The following is a 22,477-nucleotide window of genomic DNA, read 5'->3' as shown; positions in this document are numbered from 1 at the left end:
CACAAAAGCTTCTATCTTGTGATTCCCGAAATACACTCTGGAAAAATTATAAAGGCAAGGTCATCTTCATTTTCAGATAACTGAGTATATCTCAGTATTGATAAAAACTAATGAGTTTGGTTTTGAGAAAGCTTCAGATTAGTGGTATTTAGAAAGAAACCCAATCTTTTTTCTTTCTAAAGTAGATGCTGTGTAGTTTAGTAAAAAAAAAAAAAACCAATTAGATATTGAATCAGAAGACTAGTATATGAATCCTGACTTTACCATTTATTATTTCTGTAACCTTAAGCAATCTTTCTGAGTTTACAAAGTTTCCTTATCTGTAAAATGTGGATAAAAATACCCACCAAGAGGCAACAAGGATAGAAGGCTGGTTTCAGAGCCAGCCCGACCTGAGTTCAAGTCTTGCCTTAGATACATTCTGGTTGTATGATTCTGGATATCTGCAAGAGAGTTGACAATCTGCACTGGTAAAAGGAGTTTACTGATAAGGAGTTCCTTAAATCCATGAAATCATATGTCTAGATCAGAGGTAGATAAACTACTGCTTGGGGGCCAAATTTATACAGCTGCCTGTTTTTGTAAGGTCCATGAGCTGAGCAGCTTTTACAATTTTTTTTAAGGAAAAAAAATCACCAAACTTTATTTCAGTTGTAACTGTTAAAACAAGACCATCACCTAAACACTATGTGACAACTCCCCCAACACCCTTTTTAGCCCCATTTCAGGGAGGAGCCCAAGCACTCCTTCCCCTCTGGCCTCACTTCTTGTCTTCCTCTTTCTTTTCCTTTTTTCCATCCTTAGTAGCTTGTGAGCCCAGTGATCCCATGGCATTTCGTATGGCCTCGTTGTTGGGGTCCACACCTGGCAGATTCTCCAGGACACTCTGTAGGAACTCAGGGTCTTGCATCACATCATAATCGTCCTCCTCCTTGGCAGGCTCAGAGGTATCCATGGCTGAGCTGGCATCAATGTCACCTGACTCTGCCTGACCAAACTCAGCTCCCTGCAAGGACATCTGCATGGCATATGCAATCTGCTCTTCTTCAGTCATGCTGCTTAAGTCAGGGAGCCAACTCCGACCAAACTCTTGCTGACTGATGGTCATCTTCAGCAGGGCATCATCTGAACCTTCGGTCCCAGTTGTGGCAATCCCAGCCTCAGCAGCAGAGGCTGCTGCTGCCCGTCTTGCCTCTTCCTCTTGCCTCTGTCTCTGTTCTTCAATGGATACACAAAGGGGCAGAGCCAGTTCAGGATCAGCACTGGGATCCACCCCAAACTCGAAGTCACTGGCCCCTAGTCCCAGCATGGCGCCACTTTCTCCAGCCAGGATAGGGAAACTGATGAGGGCATCAGCCAGGCTGGGCCCAGGGGGTACTGTCACCAAATGTGAGCCGGTCCCATCCTTGCCATTTAGTGCGTTCACGAAGGCTGTCAGTTTGTCTGTGTTTGCTTCCTCCTCCCCAAAGTTGATAATGTCAACATTCACTTTCTCTTTCTTTAGTCACTTTGCTAGCTTCACCAGGTCCTTTTCATTGTCTTCTACCGGGCTGCCCACAAAAGCAATGATCCACATCTTGTGATTTTTTCCTTGTCTGTATTTCAGAGCCAAATGGGCAACGCGGATACCAATACAGAAGGTAATCTTGTCCTTGGGTTGAACTGTGTGGAGCTTGGACAAAATTCGGCCAGTGTCAGGGGTTAGCGTAGTAAGTACCTCACAGTCATTGGCCAGTGTGATGAGTCCCACGTTGTTCTCGGGCTTGCTTAGTGTCTTGGAATGACATACTATGTTGACTGCATCCTGCTGGGCCTGTAGCCGTGTGGGCAAGAAATCCCCATTCCGCATGTACTCACTGTTATCAACACACACCATAGTGCTTTCCAACACCATCTTGCCTCCTTCCTCCCTCCAGCTTTTACAATTTTAAATAAAGTTTTATTGTATTTAAAAATGTAAAAAAATTCTTAGTTCCTGGGCCTACAAGTACAGGCTGCCAGGATTTAGTCCATAGGTTTAAGTTTGCTGACCCCTGCTCTAGATGAAACAAAACAAAAATCTGCTCTCTCTATCTTATCAATTCCATCTCTACAATATCTCTGGCATCTGCCCTCTCCCCCAACTCAGTCCCTACACTACTCCTATGGCTTTCAATCTCACTTCAACCAGGATCTTTTCTCAAATGGATTATTGCCTCCTGTCTTTCTTCTTCCCAATTCACTACACTTTGAAACATCACCTGAAAGATCTTCTAAATTTACTCTCTTTATCATTTCACCCCTCAAAACAAAACAAATTAAAAAAATCATTCAGTTCCTCCTCATTGCCTATTGATCGACATATCAACCACAAATCAGCCTATTAATGTATAACAGTTTTTAGGGAGACAGGGGTCTGTCAAACAACTGTTACAAAAGTCCTCCATACCCTGTCTCCCAAATATATTTCCAGATTCATCTTACACTATTCCTTTCAGTATATTGTGTTCCAGGGAGATGGGAACTGCCAATCATCCCCCTCCCATCTTTTTGCTTTTATTTCCCTGATATCTAAGATGCCCTCCCTGATTCTCTGATAGTTGGATGACCCAACTCAGGCACCATGTCTTCTATGAAGTCTATCCTATTACTCCTGTTCCAGGAGAAAAGGAAGTCTCACTCCTCAGATTTGTCATTACTCCTCGAACAGGCCTCTGTTTTGTACTTACTTCTTTCTTGTATTTCAACATCTTCAAAAGGATCTGTAGACCTCAATGGTGTAGGAATTCTCTACAACCCATCTATGCCTAGATTACTCGTGAAAATTTGCCTGATATACTAGGGAATCTATGCCTTCCTCACATTCTCTTGACATCATGAGAATGTGAGCTGTGTCCATGATTTTTTCCTCATTAGAGTTTAAAATCTTTTCAGTCAAGACTCATTTCCCATCTATCTTATATCCTGAGCACCTAGAACAATGTATTGTATAATGGGACTCTTCCCCCCTCACATAGGGGTATCTCTCTGCTGCCAGTGAACCACGTGAAAGCTCCTGGAAGCGGGATTCTGGTCACGTATGATGCATTTGCTAAGAGTCTTCTCATCAGTTATTGAGCTGATAGAGCTGATCTCAATTTGCTACACCTGTCTGAAGATGGTTGGTAGATGTAGCTGTCCAGGTCACAAAATATGAATTTAGTGGAGTTAAAGAAACAATCAAACAATGGCTTATTGTTTCCTTGATATAATTGCAATGTGGGTTACTACTCCACATATGGAAAATAGATTCAACCAGAGGGCTTTCATTAGAGCTCCTGGCTACCTTTGCCTCTCTTGTGTGTCTTCTTCCTTTAGCATTGATCTGGTAGCCCCTGAAAGGTTTGGGTTGATGGTAGTTTATGCTACCTGAGTAGCAAGGGGGAAGAACATTAAAACACACGCAGGTGTAGTTTGCTCAAGGGAAAAGTTAACATAAGAGGGAGGACACTGAAAAAGTCAAGCTCAGCTATTTGATGGGATAATGCCAACAGAGGCAAAATGTTATGTGGACAATTAGTCTTGCAAAAAATGGTTTTGCATTCCAACTAGGTTTGACTATTACTTTCCCATCTGTCTTTAACCAGAAGTAATAAGTTAAGATGCTAAATTTTGTTTAAATAATTCTGTTAATTAGTGCTGTGGTTCTCTTATTATTTAAAATATATGTGAGTTCTGGTGTAGGTTATATATGTGTATCCACATGGGATTGTCAAAATGTGGCTCACAGGAAGGCAAGAATAGATATTTCTAGACTCACACGCTCTTCTCCAAGGGGAACTTTGATTCCTACCAGAAAGGAAGCTGGAGAATGTACCATGAAGTTAGTTACTCTCTTCAGTAAGGGATTATCAGATAAGAATTATATCAACCTTCCCTGCCCTCTCTAAATATTGTTAGTCTTGGGGAAAAATTTAGGTTTATCTATGTTCCAAAATGGGGAAGGAGTGCTTAAACTGTATATGAAGGCCTGACTCCTTTCCCTCCAAATGCCAGTTATGCAAAGACCAGAACATCATTGAATTAGAACAAACCCATTTATTCAAGACAATAACAAACAAATAAAAGGAGTTATACAGATGAAAACGATAGAAAATACATTCAATGAATTAATTTCTAACTGAAAGTAGACATCTCAATTCAAAAGAGAGACAGAGAGCAGGCACAGAAATAGAGAGGGGGGAGGGAGGGAGAGAGAGAGTCTCTGATCGCACCAAAGGGGTAATTCCCCAAAGTCTCTAGTGTGGCAATGTCTGAATGCTCAAAGTACTGACTCCCCTACTAGTCAGCATCTTTCTGGAGTTGTTCTCTCTTCCAGGGACCTCTTCTTGAAGGTAGCTTTGAACCACATGTGTCCTTTCTGGAAGCTGGAAACCAGAAGATAAGGATCTCTCCTTTTCCAAGGTCTTGCTAACAGCCCCCCAGTTTCTCATACAGGAATGGAACACTGAGGAATCATTCTCTCCACCAATGAAGAGTCATATTCAAATACCAGGCTTAAGCCCTGGGTTATACTCACTGCTTTCTATGTGAAAATAAGTGACTTGTCCTATACTTGATTTATACTGTCCACTGAGTACCACTTTTTGGGGAAACCGTAGACTAAAGACAAAATTAGACTTCTCCTGGAGCAGCTGGGGTGATGGGCCAATGAGTGTGAGAATGGGAAGTCATTTTTTTCTCTCCTATTATGAAGTCAAGTTCCATCAGAGCCAACCCCAGGAAAAATGCAATGACTAATTAAAGGGCAGGGACTAGAGCAGGTAGCCAGCTGTGGGACCTAAGCCAAGTGGTAGCTTTTCACTTCTAAGCTAGACCTACAAAGAAGCAAGTGTGTGAAAAACATTAATGCATTGGAGAGTGATCAGATTTGAGGGGGAAAGGTCAATTAAAATCATGCCTCCATTTACTCCCTTACAGCTTCATTTCAGTGGGACTCAATTTTCTCATTTGTAAAGTGGGCAGAATAATATTTCCTTTGTCTAACCTACAGGGGTGCTGTGAAGATCAAATGAGAAAAATAATATAAAACACTCTTTAAGCTATAATAGCTGACGTTTATATAGTTCTTTAATGTTAGCAAAGTACCTTCCATAAATTTGAGCTTCACAATAACTCTCTGAAATAGATGCTACTATTACTTCTATTTTACAAATGAGAAAACTCAGGCTCAGGGAGCTTAAGAGACTTGTCCAGGGTTACACAGCTATTTAATGATAGAGGCAAAATTGGAAGATAAGTCTTCTTGATGGCAAGTCCAAGCTATGCCACATTGCCTTTCTTAACTCATAAAGAATTCTGTACATTTCAGTTATTTCTCTTTGATTTGTACTCATTCTTTTCCCCTCAATGACCATTATTATTTGATGACCTTAACTCTACAGCAATGTTAGCTGAAAACTTCATGACCTTGGAATATCTGATATTCAATGGTTGACTTTTGAGGAATAGCTCATTAGCTATAGAAGATCACAGTTACTCCCAAATCAAATGGGAATAGCTTATAGGTACTGCTTTTCTCAAGGGTTTTCATCAGAAGAATCTATATCCTTCTGGGGACAGTATCAGGAGAGCATTTAATGAAAGGAAATGTAGTTTTAAAGAATAATTTAAAAATAGTTTTTATTACTTAAATTTTATTACAAATTAATATTTTTATTATTTAAATTATATTATAAATTTATATTTATAGTAATATATTATGCATGATGATATTATATAAATTTATATTATATTATAAATTATAAAATTAAAATTTTATTATTTAAATAAAAAATAAAAAAAATTATTGTTTTTTCTTCTGGAAATGTGAGATAAAGAGAATATTTATATTTAATTTTTTCACTCTTTAATTCAGCTGAAGATACATTGAAGAAACTTTGAGAAAAAGTTTTTCATTTTCCACTCAGAGGAATAATGGTATCCCAAATGCAAGCAGTCAGGCCTGAAAAACAAAGGAAGACAGTAGCTATGTGTTAGTTTTGTTTGAAAATGACATCAGAGAGGAATCATTATCTTATATATGTTCTTCAAAAAATTAACAAAAATTCTAAGTTCTGAAGACAAACTTTTCTGTTCCCAGTGATACAACAAGGGTATAATGTCAGCAATAGATTTTAAGTCAGAGGACCCTTATTCAATTTCTGACTCTGCAATGTTGGGTCAAGTCAGTTGATCTCCCTGGTCCTAGGTTTCCTCATCTGAAAAATGATTGTTGAATACAATTGAAATGACTAAACAACAACAGTATTTTATTATTATTATTATTTTGCTTTTTGGAGGGGGGAAGGTAGGGCAATCGGGGTTAAGTGACTTGCCCAAGTCACACAACTAGTAAGTGTTAAATGTCTGAGGCCGGAATTGAACTCAGGTCCTCCTGACTCCAGGGCTGGCACTCTATCCACTGTGCCACCTAGCCGCCCCAACAATAGTATTTTAAAGCTTACATGAAGATTCACAAATATAATATCATTTTATCCTCATGACAACTCTGAAAGGTCATTGCTAGTGTTATCCTCATTTTATAAGTGAGGGAATTAAGGCAGACAGAGGTTAAGTGACTTATTGTTCAGTTGTTTTTTTAAATCAGCGCCAACTCTGTGAAACCATTTAGGGTTTTTTTGTCACAGACATTACAGTGGTTTGCCATATCCTTCTCTAGCTCATGTTATAGATGAGGGAACTGGGGCAAAGTTAAGTGACTCGCCAAGGGTCACCTAGTTAGAAAGTGTCAGGTTAGATATGAACTGAGGAAGTGGAGTCTTCCTGATTCCAGGTCTGGTACTCTATCCACCCAGCTGTCCTTTAAGTGACATAACCAGAGTCATATCACTAATTAAGTGTCTGATATCAGATTTTAAATCAGGTCTTCCTGACTCCAGGGTCAGTGCTCTATCCCAGTGCATCACTTTAAGCTGCCTTAAGAAAAAGAAAAATAACAAAAAGAAGAGGTCATTGACAAATTTTGTTTTTATTGCACAGAAATGAACCAAGTGAAAGCCAGAAGGAAAACAAATAGTATAGCTTTGAAAGGAGAGACAGTTTGAAAGCTTGTGTTAAATTTATTTCATATTTATAATATATACTATATTTCTCATGCATAAAACATATTTATTTAATATTCTATTTGTATAATTTATATTTTAATCTAAATTTAATATATTTGAAAATATATATTTAAGAAGAAGAGCAAATTATATCTAATAGAGATTGATAACTTTATTGCAAGTCTCTTTCTGTCCTATTTCATATATTGGAGTGCTTGTTTTATTTGGTGTTTTGAGTTTAAAATGAAAAAAACTAAATATAAAAATTTTGATGGTGTATTTTTTAAATTTTCCTAAGCAATAAATTGTAAAAAGCTTCTTTATACTTCCTTTACAGGCTAGGAATGGGCTATTCCATATATATCTAGAAGAGGTCCATATTTAAATGGTGAAAGTTATCATTGCTTAATGTTCCAAAGGGACAAAATCCAAATATTTCACCATGTTTGTTACCTGTGTAATGGGACTTTGCTTTACACATGTTCAAATCAACCAGGATGGAGGAACCCACCTAGGAGACCCCAGTGGCCTGCTTGTGGGAGAAGACATGTTGTCTTCTATTACCAAATGAATGAGAAAGGCCTCTTTCTATTGGTTGCAAAGCAGGAATAGGCTGTGTCTTTAAAAATACCAGATGGGGACAGTCTCTCTCCCTTTTTTCTAGCGTTTCTGGGGGTTGCAGGTCCTGTTCACTAACAGCATGTGATCCATGAACTGAGCTGGGTGATGAGGTCAAAGGTAACCTTCTCCTTTCCCCCTCCACCATTTTGATCCTATGGCTCTGAGAAATGGGTTTTGGATTTTGTTCTATTTGTTTGTCCCTTTCAATTCTAGGCACAGGTGGGTAGAGTTCTTGGACAAAGATAGTCATCATGTTAACCCTGGAGGCAGGATTCCAGGTTAGATGTTGGAACTATTTTAGCAGAGAAGCCTTGACTCTCCAATGGACTGTGGTGTGAGAGCTATGGAGCTGAACCTGGAACTCGGCGGACTTCTTCTATATAAGAACTGAGTTAAGCTGTAAATCGTATCCTCTTTGCTCCTCAGATAGGTAGTGTAAGAAGTATTATATCCTCTACAATGTGTGTGTGTGTGTGTTTTGGGGAGGGAGGCAGTGTATGTTTGTTCTTGCTATATATTTGAAGTAAATGTTCCTTTGTAAAAGATAATCTGTTAACCAGTTAGTACTGGAGAGAACAAAATTGTGGATGCTAGAGACAATGGAAGAGACTAAATACCCCTAAATTCCCTTAAGGGTATCAGAGAACTCTGGGGGAGAGGTGCAATGTAACACACCTGGTCTTTTGCAGGGGTGGGGGGGGTCAGGGTAATCAATGTTACACCTGTCTCTTATATTCTGCATCTCATTCAGTAGCCTGCAGGAATCAATTGATCAGGGAGTTTCCATATCAGTCTTCTGCTTTCACACAAATACATTTCAGCATCTGGATTTCACAACTAGTCTGTAAAAGAATAATACAAAATGTATTATTCTCATTTTACAAATAAGAAAAAAAGCACAGCCATTTGACCAAGGTCAGACTACTAGTAAGCAGAAGAGCCAGGAGGTCACAGTTCTTCTGAACATAGATCCAGTGATCTTTCCTCTCATCTCATGCCTCTTCTCATCCCCAGAGCATTCTTGTTAATTGAGCTATATTGACATTGCCTGATACATGAGGGCATAGGTTCCTCGGTGGATTCTCCATGCTTCAGTCCCTACTGCTTTTGGAACTTGATGGTATTGGTATGCTGTGGTTATAGAAACCACTCCCCAGGTTGTCACTGTAAATATGAGAGCTAGGAAATTGAGGGCATCTCTCTATTGTCTGTCAACAAGCAATATATTTTGGGGGCGGCCAGGTGGTGCAGTGGTAAGAACACCAGGCCCCAGAGTCAGGAGACATGGGATCGGTTCTGGCCTCAGATACTTAACACCCACACAAAATAACTGGCCGTGTAACCTTGAGCAAGTTACTTAACCTCAATTGCTTTAAAAAAAAAAAAACAAACCAAAAAACAAGCAATATATTTTGATGTTAGAATGGCATGTGGTGTGTGTGTGTGTGTGTGAAAGAGAGAGAGAGAGAGAGAGAGAGAGAGAGAGAGAGAGAGAGAGAGAGAGAGAGAGAGAGAAGAAAGACAGGAGGAGAGAAAGAGAGGAGACGAGATTAGAGGAGAGGGGAGGGAAGAAGAGGGGAGGGAAGAAGAGGGGAGGGGAGGAGAGGAGATCAGAGGAGAAGGGAGGGGAGGAAGAGGGGGAAGCTGAGGAAAAGAAAGAGGAAGAGGGAGAGGGATAAAGAAAGAGAGGAAAACAGAGGAGGGAGGAAGAGAGGAGAGGAAGGGAGTAGCGCACATCAGGAGGCAATTGTTATTCCATTCACTTTGAGAGAAAGTTTTATATTTATAAATTACATATAACCCAACATAGGAGGAGGATCTCTTCTGACAGGCAGACACATTAATAAATATGTATTTGGGAATTTGTACAGGAAGTAACCCACTGCAGGAGCCACAGAACTTAATCAAATGCCTCTTCAGTGAATTGAAATTATAGGTGGCAAGGGAAGTGGGGGAGGGGAAGAAGCGCATTGGATCAGATGGTTTTAGGAAGGAAGAGCTGGGGATAAATCAGAAGCTGGAACAGGGATTAGCTAAACCAATGACAAACACAGTTTTTGTGGAGGGGAGGGAATGGAGTTTTTAAACTGTTTTTGTAGTTTATATTTGTAACCAATTGACTTCTATTTACACATTATTCTTACCTTTTCTTTGAAGTAGTTTGCCTAAGAACTAGGGTTATACATTACTTTTAGGAAAACATACTTTGATTATTTCCAAGATGTTATGATGATATTATACTCATGATAATAAAATTTGTTCTTTAATATAGAGCTCTGCAGTTTAGTCTGTGCAAGTATTAATAATATTATGCAACATTTATATAACTCTTCAGGTTTGCGAAGCACTTTAAAAATATCTAATTTAATCCTCATGACATCCTTGCAAGGTAGATGCTAATATTACCCCTATTCTACAGATAAGGAGACATAGGCAAACAACAGTTAAGTGATTTGCCCAGGTAGGAAGTGTCAGAGGCTAGATTTGAACTCAGGTCTTTCTGACTCCAAGTACAGCACTCTAGGTACTGTGCCTTAGTAGTATTACTAAAACCGATGGATGAAAGTTAAAATAAGGTAGATTTTTGACTCAATATAATGAATACACATCCTCATAATCTGAGTTGTCTCAAATGAAAAACAAATAGAAACAATGGAAGAGGTTTCTTCTTCATTGGAATCTCTAACAGGAGGTTTGATGACCCCAGTCCAGGATCTTGTTTAGGAGACCCTTGATTTGGCCAGAGGCTGGGCTGGATGATCTTTGAGATTCTATCATATTCGAGTTCTATGATTCTATTATCCCCATTGAATGGATTAGGAAACTGAGGTTCAAATACATAATTTTCAAATCATAAAATCTTAGAGATCTAGTTCCTTTCATTTTGCAATTGAGGAAATAAATCCAAAGGTAAAATTTCTTCCCACAGTTACATGGTAGGTTCCAGAGTCAGGATTTGAACCCAGATCTCCGGACTTGCCTTGTTCATTTTCTTTCCATTAGTCATGCTACTTTTATCTCTAAGTAAGCATACAGTATCTCAAATATGAGTAAAGGAGTGAACCAGCACTTGAGAACAGTTTTCTGAATCCAGATGCAGAATTCTAAGCATAAGACACAGGACTCTTACAACATTGCCTTTCATGGTGCTACAGTCTAGCTATGGCTATTGTGTATTTCAAAAATCAACTTAATTTCTTTAAAAAAAAATTTAGGTGTGGTTTTGACATTTCATCAACTCAGAATGGCCTCCCTCTAGTTAGTCTGAATTAAAGAGTATTTAATCTAGCCTTTTTGTACTATAAATGGTGAAACTGAGGTCCAAAGAAGGAAAGCAAATTGTTTGAACCCTCTGAGGCAAAAAAAAAAAAGCAACAAATTCTTCCATTTATGACCTGTCTGGTCATGGACAAGGGTCTTAATCTATGAGCCATAGAATATGACAGGGTTAGATTTAAGTGATCTCTAAAGTTCTTTCCATATCTGAATCCCATGATTTTATGACAGGGTGGTCACCAGCTCTCAAAGGAGTATAAATTTGGAAAAGTGAATAGACATTTTATTCTTAGATATTCTTAGATAAAACTAATATCCATGGATAAGAATGACAGAGATTCAGATTTAAGTTCAATATAAGGAAAACATTTCTTAACCATTAGAATTGTATTGTTTCTGGAAGATATGTCAACTCAAAAAGAAAAATTCAGGGGACCACTTAGTCTTTAAAAGGAATGGAGGGCCTCGGGAAATAGTGAATTGCTTCAGACTAGAGGTTTTCAGAAGGAGCATAGATGATGTCCTGGTGCTGGACAGGGGTTGTTGATTCTACAGAGGGACTCCTGTTCATATATGGTTGTACTGTTCAATCATTTCAGTCGTGTCTGACTATTTGTGACCCTATTTGGGGTTTTCTTGGCAAAAATACTGTAGTGTTTTGCCATTTCCTTCTCCAGCTCATTTGACAGATGAGGAAATAGGGTAAAGTGACTTGCCCAGGGTCACACAGCTAGGAAGTGTCTCAGGCCAGATTTGAACTCAGGAAGATGAGTCTTCCTGACTCCAGGCCTAGCAGTCTATTCACTGTGGCACCCAGCCCCTGCTATTCATACACATGACTTCAACTAAATTTTGTCTGAAGTCTTATCTACACTAAAATTCTCAGATTATAAGCAGGTGTGTGGTAGTAAATATTTTACAATCTCTCCAAAAAATGTACATAGATCACAATTTTAAGTTTAACCTGCATTAACATTTTCTCCTGGGGTGGCTAGGTGGCACAATGAATAGAGCACCGGCCCTGGAGTCAGGAGGATCTGAGTTCAAATCCGGCCTCAGACACTTGACACACTTACTAGCCATGTGACCTTGGGCAAGTCACTTAACCCCAATTGTCCTGTCTTCCCCCTGCCAAAAAAAAATTCTCCTTCACCTTCTTAAGTTTAGACAATCAACAACAAAAACAAGAACTGATTTGTAGTGCTTATTGTTTTCATAGGTGTAAATGCTTATATTAAATAAAATAAATTAAATACAAATTAAAAATTTAACAATTGGATCTTGTTGGATCTGGCTCCACATACCCCTGACTTTAAGCATTAGAACTATGCTAAGTAATCTCAGTACTGACTGAGCCTGGACACGAAGTCAGTGTCCCATCTCTCAGTCCAGTATTCTCTCCAATGCTGCTTACTGATCAACGTTAGGGGCAACTCAGTGCAAAGAGTGCTGGGCCTAGAGTCAGGAAGACCTGAGTTCAAATCTAGCCTCAGACACTTACTGGCTGTGTGATCCTGGTCAAGTCACTTAACCTCTTCTGGCCTCAGTTTCTGAACTATCAAATGGGTATAATAACAGCACCTACCTCCCAGGGTTGAAACAATATTCTGTAAAGTCTTAGAACAGTACCTGGCACATAGTAGGTGTTATATAAGAGCTTATTCCATTTGTACACTCCCTCAACTATTGAGGCTTTAGTTTTAATAGTGATAGCGATTTCATCCAATGGAAAATTAATGGGGACAAATCCCGGAGTCTTTTGGGGGTGATTAATATAATTAATGTAATGTGAATTGCTCTATAATCATTGTTGCTGATGTAAAAGTTACGGTCTATTCCAGTTCTATTCCTGGTTGACTCAGGATAGTGAATCGGGCAGAGTAGGGTGGAGAGTTAGTTCTTATTAATAATTCTGTAACACAGACAGACTCTTCTGTGACAGACGTACTTGATTTATCTTCAACATGCCAAGTTAAAGTCTGCTGCAGATTTAAGGACTGATTTATTTTCACTGTATTAATATGAGCAGCATCACTTGGTCTAATGATTAAGTATTCATGACTGGCTATAAATTACTCTTTCTTTGCTCTAGATAATAACAGATTATTTTTCACCACTTCTATGTGTGAATTATGAAATAGCTATTTCTTTAATCTCCAGCACATCTTGCCATGAAAGAGTTTATGTGTTTAATTCTCCTGTTTCAGGAGAAGGGATTTTTTTTTTTTAAGAAGGCAAACTGGAATGAATGAATTGCAGCTTCCGGAAATCCATTTCAGCTGGGTAGTGTAGCAGAAAGAGGCCAGGGCTGGGTAATAAGAGTGCCAGCTTCTCATTTTAATTCTGCCACGAAATAGCTGTGCCACCTTGGGCAAGTCATTTTACTTCTCTGAGTTTGGTTTTCTCATCAGTCATATGGGACTGTCTATATAACTTCTCCCAGAATAACATAAGGAGATAATGATAGAGTTAGCTGGCAGAGACAGCCATAAAGAGTCAGGTTTGAGTCCAAACCTGACTTCTGATGTCTAAGGTTTGATCGGCTCCTTTACCATTTCCTAACCCATAAAATGAGGGGGTCCAACGAGGTGACCTATAAGGTCCCTTCCTGCTCTAGACAGGTCTGGTTTTTTCAAATGTTACTCCTCTCCATGGACTCTACCATCCAGTAGTTCTAGTGATTCTGGGCTCCTGGATGCTACAGAACAAAACATGAGATCTCTCTGGCCAGCTGTCCCTCATGTCCAGAAAACTCTCTCTCCATCTCTGCCTCCAGGCTTCTCTGGCTTCAGATCTTAGCTACACACTTCAATCTGCTAGAAGCCTTTCTTGATCTCCCTTAGACAAGAAGCCTCTTCCCGCTGAGATCACCCCCAAGTAACCCAGTAGAAGTTCTTTTGGTGTATTTCTTTACCTTGAAAGTTTTTTCCTTTCCTGTTATCCCCATTATTTAGCACGGTGCCTGGCATTAGTAGATACTTAATAAATGCTTGTTGACTTAACTTTATCTGTTGTTGTTCAGTCATTTCAGTTGTGTCAGATTCTTTGTGACCCCATTTGGGGTTTTCTTGACAAAGATACTGAAGTGTTCTGCCATTTCCTTCTCCAGATCATTTTACAGATGAGGAACTGAGGCAAACAGGGTTAAGTGACTTGCTCAGGGCCACACAGCTAGTAAGTGTCTGAAGCCAGATTTGAACTCAGGAAGATGAGTCTTCCTGACTCCAGGCCTGGTGCTCTCTCCATGAAGTCACACACCTGCCCTTGATCCTATCATTTAGTTTAATCCTCCCATTTGATCAATGAGGAATCTGAGGCTCAGAGAGGGTAAATCATCTTTTACCTTACCAACTTAAGATAAGGTCACACAGGTAGTTAGTTCATGGAAGAATTAGGATCAGATCTTCTTTCTTCAGATTCTGAGACTTGTACCTAGGTCTTCAGTGCTCTAACATAAAAGATGAAGTAACAATTCTACAGTATTAATAGGAAGAAAACGTGGCTGCTAGGTAACACAGTACATATAATGGCAGTAGATATAAACTCATCTTCTTGAGTTCAAATCTGGTCTCAGACACTTAACAGCTGTGTGACCCTGGACAAGTCACTTAACCCTGTTTGCCCTGGGTTCCTGATCTGTAAAATGAGCTTGGAGAAGGAAATGGCAAACAACTCCAGTGTCTTTGCCAAGAAAACACCAAAAGGGATCATAAAGAGTTGGACATGGCTGAAAAAACGATTGAAAGGGAAGAAGACTGAATCAAGAGTCAAGAGACCTGGTTTCTAATCCTATGTCTGCCATGAATGAACTGTGACCTTAGTTAAATCTCATTACTTCCCTGGGCCTCAGATTCCTCCCCTGTAAAGAGATTGAATTGGAGCAGATTATCTCTAAGGTACTGTTAAGTAAATAGCAAGTGTGTAATCAATGTTCTTTCTATCTTTCTACCTATCTTAACTATCCATCTATCCCTCTATCATCTATCTTTCAACTAGGATGTTTTGAGTCTATAAAACTCAAAAGTGTTATTATTTCAACATGGACCATGAATGAAATTTTCCTCCTTCATCATGTTGCTGGGGGCCCACCTTGCTTCTCAGAACTCTCTGGGCCCCATATGGGGGTTAAAAAAATCCCAAAGTCTTAAAGAATAGCTGACTAATGATGCAACACTAGCTTCTGGCCTGTTGGAATAGATTATGCTATTTCTGTCTATCCTGAAATAACCTACTTAGAATTCTGCCTGCAACCCCTAAATGAAGAATGAGCTCAATGTAATTTAAAACTAAGAACAAAAAATGAAGGTAGGAATTGCTTCAGTGTGATACAGTACTTGGCATTTCCCAAATCACTGGAATTGATCGATTAGTGATTCCCTATGAGCATTCCAAAGAGTGGGTCTTGGGTCACCATCTTCTTTTTATAGCCTCAGAAACTGAGGTCTGGGGAAATTAAAATCATAATAGCCCACATTTAGAGAATATGTTATAGGTCACAAAGCACCTTCCTCACAATAGCTTCTTCAGGTAGGTAATGGAAGTATAATGGGGGACTGGACAATGAGGGCTCAGTCCTGGGAGCATGTGCAGGAAAGGTGATGTAGGACAGTCCAACCTACATGGCGGAGGGGTTGGAAGCCTGTTCTGGAAACGTTTCATAATATGGGATGGAGAGGCCCAGTCCATTACTTCAGAGCATGTGACAATATTCTGTGACTGTTCTCTGTCAGCTTAGTAAATAATGAAGAAAAGCCTTTTGATTGGCTGATGAACCAGATCTGAACATATCAAAAGGCAGTCACTGGCCAAAATCTATCTTTCTCCCACCAGGATGACTTATGGTAGTCATTACCTTGTTCACTGCTAGGAAAGGGAGAAGCTGATTTTGACTAGTTAATACCTTTTGTATAATATCTCCTCCTGCTCCTCCTCCTCCTGTCTCTGTCTCTCCCTCCCTCCCTCTCCCTTTATCTGTCTCTCTCTCTCTCTTTTTCTGTCTCTCTGTCTCTATCTCTCTCTCCCTCCCTCTTCCCCTCTCTCTCCCCCCCTCCCTCCCTCCCTCTCTCTCTCTCTCTCTCTCTCTCTCTCTCTCTCTCTCTCTCTCTCTCTCTCTCTCTCTCTCTCTCTCTCTCTCCTTCCCTCCCTTCCTCCCTCCCCCTCTTCTTTCTCTAGAGGAGGAAACAGAGGCCCAGAGGGAATGCCAGAACAGAACCTAGAACTCCAGTCTCCTGGCTCCTACTTCAATGAACTTTGAGCCAAGTTGAACCTCTCTCCAAGAGTACTGGAAATACTAGACTCCTGTCATGACTCAGGACAAGCAGCTAAGTTTGCTGACAACAAAGAGATAATGGCATTTGGCTGGTTAGCTGCTGCTAACCCCATAAAAGAATCCTGTCTCCCACAGGAAGGGTCCAAGAAGGCAAACCTTCATCTAGCTAATCAGTATGTCCGGATATTTCAACTTGGACCTCCATTACTTCCCAGTTCCTGAGCTGATGCTTCACTCCAACCATACCACTTGGTTAAATAGATAGCCTTGCTTGTTGCTCTTCATCCTTTGTTCTCAAACAGAACCAAGGACATCAAGAGGGTGATGTCTTGATGTTCAAGTGAATTGCATTTAAGTGAGGCAGGACCATGCAGTCATCAGCCTCACTCTCTCCTTCAGAATCATGGCAGTCCAGCAGCAAGACATAGGTCAGGATGACTGTAATGGCCCAGGGAGCAGTGGGAGATCTTGACCTTTTCATGTTAGGGTCTTTTAGTTTGTTTGAGGAAACATTTATTCAATAATTAAAGGTTACCTAAGAATTGAGGCAAAAGATGGCCTAGTTTGCCTTCACAAAAGAATCAATCTGAGAGGGGATGACCCTCAGAGTTTCTGCAGATAGCCTTGTACATATTTTCCAAATGAGGGAAACTAAGGGAGGAAGATGGCGCAGGGGTGTTCTAGAAAGTGTTTAACAACCAGCTCTCCAGGGGAAAAATATATGCAAGAAACACTTTAAAGTTTAAACTATTTTATTAACATTTTCTCAATTGCTTTCTTAAGTTTAGACAGTTAACAAAAAAATAAACCAAGCCCTGACTTTTAGCATTTTCTGATTTCTGAAGTGTAAATTCTCACTCTGAAAATTTAACAACTGACTCTCTTGAGCTGGCTCTAGCACACCCTTGAATATGGACATATCCTCATTAAAATTCAGTGATAGAAGTGGGGAAAAAAATTCACTGCTGGTTAATTGAGTTTTTGTAAGATAGTTTGGTGCCACAGTTTGGCTTAGTAGATACAGTATTTGATTTTCTGCCATAGACTCTTAACTAGATGTGTGACCCTGGGCAATTCACTTAACCTTTTTCAGACACCATTTTCTCATCTGTAAAATGGGAATAAAAACAGCACCTATGTCACAAGGTTGTTGTGAGGATCTAATTACATGACATATTTAAAGAGGTTTGCAAATCTTAAAACACTATATGAATACTCTTACACACATTCACATAAAGCTTAGTGTAACTCCATTTGTGTGCGCATATATGGAAAGAGCACACAGTTCATTACTGAGCCAGAGGGGTGGATGAGATCATTTTTATTTTCTCTTAGTGAACAAAGAAGGCAGGTGACATCCAGAGGGGCAAAGTGAGTTGGCCCAAAGTCACATAGTAGTGACAAAATGGAGACTCAAATGCATGTCTTTCTGACTGAAATACAGTCTCTATCATTATCCCTTTTTTCCAAATTTTAATTTAAATATGAGATTGGAGATGGGAGGGGGGTGTTACCCAATGGAGTGTATATGTGTATGTATCTCCCCCAATAATGCATTTCATGGAATCTTCGTTTTGGGGACATCAGTATTTTCTTTAATCCATTTCAAATTAAACAGGAATCCCTTCCAGATGGACCATCCCCAATGTCAGAGGGAGGGAGGACAGTGGGTAAGGGGCATCTACCCTCTGCTCAGAGACTTCAGTAACCTCTCAAGTCTTACATAGAAGCCTAGCTCTTTTGCTCTTCACGAATCCTTTCAAAGGATTGGGGTGGGGCTGGGGTCTTACATAAAAACTCACTTACTGAAAGAACTTCTAGGGCAGTGGTTTAAGGTCACTCAGTCTTCTTTTCTTCAGGCCACTTGCCCTATTTAACATGGGGGACAAGAAATAGGCAAAGGTGCTGAGAGGGGACAGTGATAGAGAGTCCTAATTAGATGTCATTACTGGGCAGGAAACCACACATTTTGCCCAGCCCAACCCTCTCATTTTTTCCTTTTCCTTTGTCCCTGTTCTTTCTTCTTCCTGGGCATTCACAGAAATAGGAAGCCTCTTTCCCATGAGAACAAAAAACTCAGATGAAAGCTTCCCAGATCCTGCCTAGGTTTTTGGAGGCCTCCTTCAGAATCAAGAATTGGGATTTGTGAAAAGGCTAACTTGAAGTTTTTTGAAATTCAAAAAAGTTTGATTAAGGGGGCAGACCTGGGTTCTAACCCTGGCTTCTAACTCACTGTTTGGTCTTGGCTAAAATGTCACTTCCCTTTCTTCAGTTTCTTCATCCTTAAAATGAAATGATTTGACTAGATGGTCTCTAAGGTTGCTTCCAGGCCCAATATTGTGTGAATCCAAAGAGCAATCTTGGGCTCATGGAAAACTTATTTTCTAACTCCAGAATTCTTAATTTTTTTGTTAAAAAGAAATAGTTTTTGTATTTTGCCTTCTGATATCATCATCAAATGAAATTGTTCTTGTTTGTTTTTATTTGGAGGAGGGAAGACAGGGCAATTGGGGTTAAGTGACTTGCCCAAGGTCACATGGCTAGTAAGTGTCAAGTGTCTGAGGTCGGATTCAAACTGAGGTCCTCCTAACTCCAGGGCTAGTGCTCTATTCACTGTACCAACCCAGCTACCCCCAAATGAAATTGTTCTTTCCAAAGTTACCAACATTCTAGTAGCTGACAAATCAAAGAGACTTTTCAGATGATTCTTAAATCTATTTATCCATCCCTAACCTCACTCCTGAACTCTTGTCTTGCATCTCCAATTGCTATTTGTACATCCAGAACTACATGTATCATATACATCTTCAACCCAAAATGTCAAAAAAAAATGAACTCACCATTCTTGCCCCCTCACCCCCTCCAAATCCTCAATTCTTCTTAACTTGCTGATTACTGTGGAGTATACCATCGTTCTTGTGGTCACCTAGGCTTACACCCTAGATGTCATCCTTGACTCTTCCCTCTTTCTCACCTGCCCCCTTCCCTGCCATCATATCTAATCTGTTGCCAAGGCCTATTCTACTCTCATTAATATCTCTTGTATATGCCCGCTTCTCTCCTCTGACATGGCCACTGCCTCAATAGTCCTACTGGGCTATTACGGTAGCCTACTAGTCAATCTCTCTACCTCAAGCCTTTCCCCACTTTAATCTATCTTCTACTAAGTTATTAAAGTGATCTTCCTGAAGCATAGGTCTGACCAAGTCAGTGCTCCCTTCTTCCCTCCCCCATTCCGTAAAGACCAATGGCTTCATATTAGCTCAAAAATCAAATATAAAATCTTTTGTTTTGCTTTTGAAGACCTTCATAACCTTGCTTCTTCCAATCTTTCCAATCTTCTTACACTTTACTGACCTTCACATGCTCTAGGATCCAATGGTGTTGACTTTCTCGCTGTTCTTTGATTTAAAGACTCCATCTCCCAACTTTGTTTATTTTCACTGGGTGCTCCCCATGCCTGGCTTTCTCTCCCTCCTTCTATCTACCTCCTGGTTTCCCTGGCTTCCTTCAAGTCCCAGTTAAAATCCTACATTCTGTGAGAAGCTCTTCTGGACCCTCCTTAGGGAGGAACGTTAGCTCCTCCCTACTGAGGTTACTTTCAAGTTAACCTCTACAGAGCTTGTTTGTACACAGAGCTCCTGGAGAGCAGGGGCAGGCAGGGTTTGTTTATTTTGCCTTTCTTTGTGTCCTAGCACTTAGGGCAGTGCTTGCACACAGCAATCATTTAATAAATGCTTCTTGACTTGTGCAGGGACCTATTGGAAAGTCTGTTGAGGCCCATGGATTCTTTTTAGAATAATGTTTTTAAATGTATAAAATAAAATATATTGTATTACAAAGGAAACTGAAGGTTAGTGAAAACAAAGGTGTAATTTTATCCCATGGCAAGTTCATGGACCTTCTGAAATTTATCTGTGTCCCAGTGTTGCAGTTTAAACCGAGGGATGCCAAAAACTGTTGAGGTAGGGTCTCTGCCCACCCCAAAACTGTTGGAGTTTCATTATGTGTTGTGGTAGAACCTTCTCAAAGAATTCAGAGTTAGACTACCTCTAATCCAAGTATAGGCATTTATTGAGATTGACGCCTCTCATGAAGCAGACTAAATTCCAAAAGGAACCAGAAACTTTGGAGAAAGCAAGATGGATTTTTATAGGGTAAAGATGCAATTGCATTATAGAAATTTACATAGAATAGAGGAATATCATTAATATTAAAAGGCAGGAAGAGTTTCTTAAGGGATTAGGTAATGGAGGAGGGGTCCTAAACATTCTGGTCATTCTGCCCTCCAACTGGCTAGCTATTGTGGTCCTGTCTGGTTAAGACAGTTAGGTATTGTGGTCCTGTCTGAGCCTAGATGGATGATGTGATTGTGATTCAATACAATAACTCACCTGTTTCTGAGGGAATGGGTCTGGGGGCAGTGACCATGTAGAAGCAGTAGCTGGGTTCCCATCACATGGACACACCTACTGTTTCTGTGGGAACTGAGAGTTCAGGGACACACCTGTTGTTCCAGTGAGCAGTGAGGCATATACAAAGAAGTCAGAACACTGGTGGGGTGGGCGAGGCTAGCTAGGTGCAGTGGGCCTGCTTGTTCACTGGGGCCAGGCCTATATTGAAGTTAGAGTACTGGGGCTGGGGGCAGCTTTATTAGGATTCCATCACCAGTGTTAAGAACTCTTGCTACAGCAGACTACAAGAAATAAAGAAATATGTAAGAAAACAAAACAAACAAACAAAACCCTCCTACTTTTAGTTATATTCTTCTGGGACTCAGTCAAGGATGAAGTAAGTTCATTAATTTCCCAGTACCAACAGGGCAAAACAAATAAGCAAACAAAAATAGTGGGAGAAGGGTTTTTTCCATGAAACTGAGAATTAAGAACAGTACTCCAAATCTCTGACAGGCAGGGATGACCTAAGCATTTATCATTTTATTACTCTATCCAAGGCCCTGTCCTGGGGTGCTGAAGGAGAAAGAAATAATCAAAGTGTTTTGACTAGTTTGGAGTCCGAAAGACAAGAATTAGAGTCCTGAATGTGCTATGTGATCTTTGGCAGGGCCTGAACCCCTTTGGGAGGCAGTATGGGAGAGTGGAAAGCACCTGAAGTTCGGAATGAGAGGGCTTATATCTGAGTTCCAGCTCATTCATCTCCTGGCTCTGAGATTTGGATAAGTCAAGTCACTTTCTTGAGCCTTAGTTTGTTTATCAATAAAATGGGAATGCCATTCCTTGGACTATTAATTCAACAAGCATTTATGAAGTCCTCTCTAATTTGTGAAAGTCATTGTACTGGGTATTAGCAATATAATAATTAGAGTTCTTGCCCACAGTATGTTTAGTTTCTATTGAAGGTAAGCTACAATCATTTCAACTTTTAACATTTTTAATGGTTTTGAAATCAATGACTTTGTTAACAGGATTTTACTGAGCAAATCTCTAACCTGAGAATGACAAAACAGCTCCAGAGACAAAGTGTCAGTAATCAGGAGGCCCTTTACTTAATTCGTTTCATTATGAGGAACAAATTTGCAAATTGGGAATTCTCTGGATCAGAAATCTACCTTGCTGAAGTGAAGAAAGAGATTATGCATACACATACATACATACATGCATACATACACACCTATCACAATGGGAAGGAAGGATAGGAGGTAGAGGGCTAGAGTAGTTTCCTAGGAAAAATCCACAAATCCCACAATACAATTCTGGAGTGAAGCCTGTGGGGGTCATGACACCATTCCCCTTCCCCCAGCAGGTCAAAGAACCAGAGTTGCAACAGGAACCAGTTCTACAATCTCTGATTCGATTTACTTAAGGTACACAGGTGCAAGAATGCAGTGACTATTGTCATTGTCAAAGTTTGACTGGTCATTTCAAGCTGCATTTTGAACTTCTGAATGACAAGAGAGGCAATTCTGAAAAATCTAATCTATTTGTACATTCATCACACTTATATAGACTAATGTGAAAATCATCATTCTCTTTACAGTTTCAAATGTAAGTATCTTAGGACATGGGATTGTATATTGAGCTGGTTTGGAAACTCATCGCTTTTCAAGTGAAGGTTAAACTGAGACTGCTAGCCTTTGCCTGCTGTCTTACTGATTTACAAGCTCATGTTGTATGTATATGATACACTCATATAAATCATTTGAGAATGGGAAGAAGGCGATCAGGAAAAGATTTAAAGAGGAGATGTCATCTGAGATGAACCTTGAAAGATGCTAGGAATTCCACAA

General features: G+C 39.9%; 1 protein-coding gene across 1 annotated transcript; it reads right to left on the bottom strand.

The window, feature by feature from the left end:
* Positions 1–639: 639 nt before the first annotated feature.
* Positions 640–1,939, bottom strand: LOC138156130 (26S proteasome non-ATPase regulatory subunit 4-like). The gene is given in 1 exon segment (XM_069081356.1): positions 640–1,939. A coding segment is annotated over 1 exon segment (1,134 nt). The 5' UTR covers positions 1,895–1,939; the 3' UTR covers positions 640–760.
* Between the last annotated feature and the right edge of the window lie 20,538 nt (positions 1,940–22,477).

Source organism: Petaurus breviceps, unplaced genomic scaffold (assembly GCF_028583685.1).
Source record: "Petaurus breviceps papuanus isolate PSGF00001 unplaced genomic scaffold, PetGlider_PUasm1.0 98, whole genome shotgun sequence".
Classification (NCBI taxonomy): domain Eukaryota; kingdom Metazoa; phylum Chordata; class Mammalia; order Diprotodontia; family Petauridae; genus Petaurus; species Petaurus breviceps.
The sequence above is the reverse complement of the archived record's forward strand: the minus strand, read 5'-3'. Positions and strand labels throughout refer to the sequence as shown.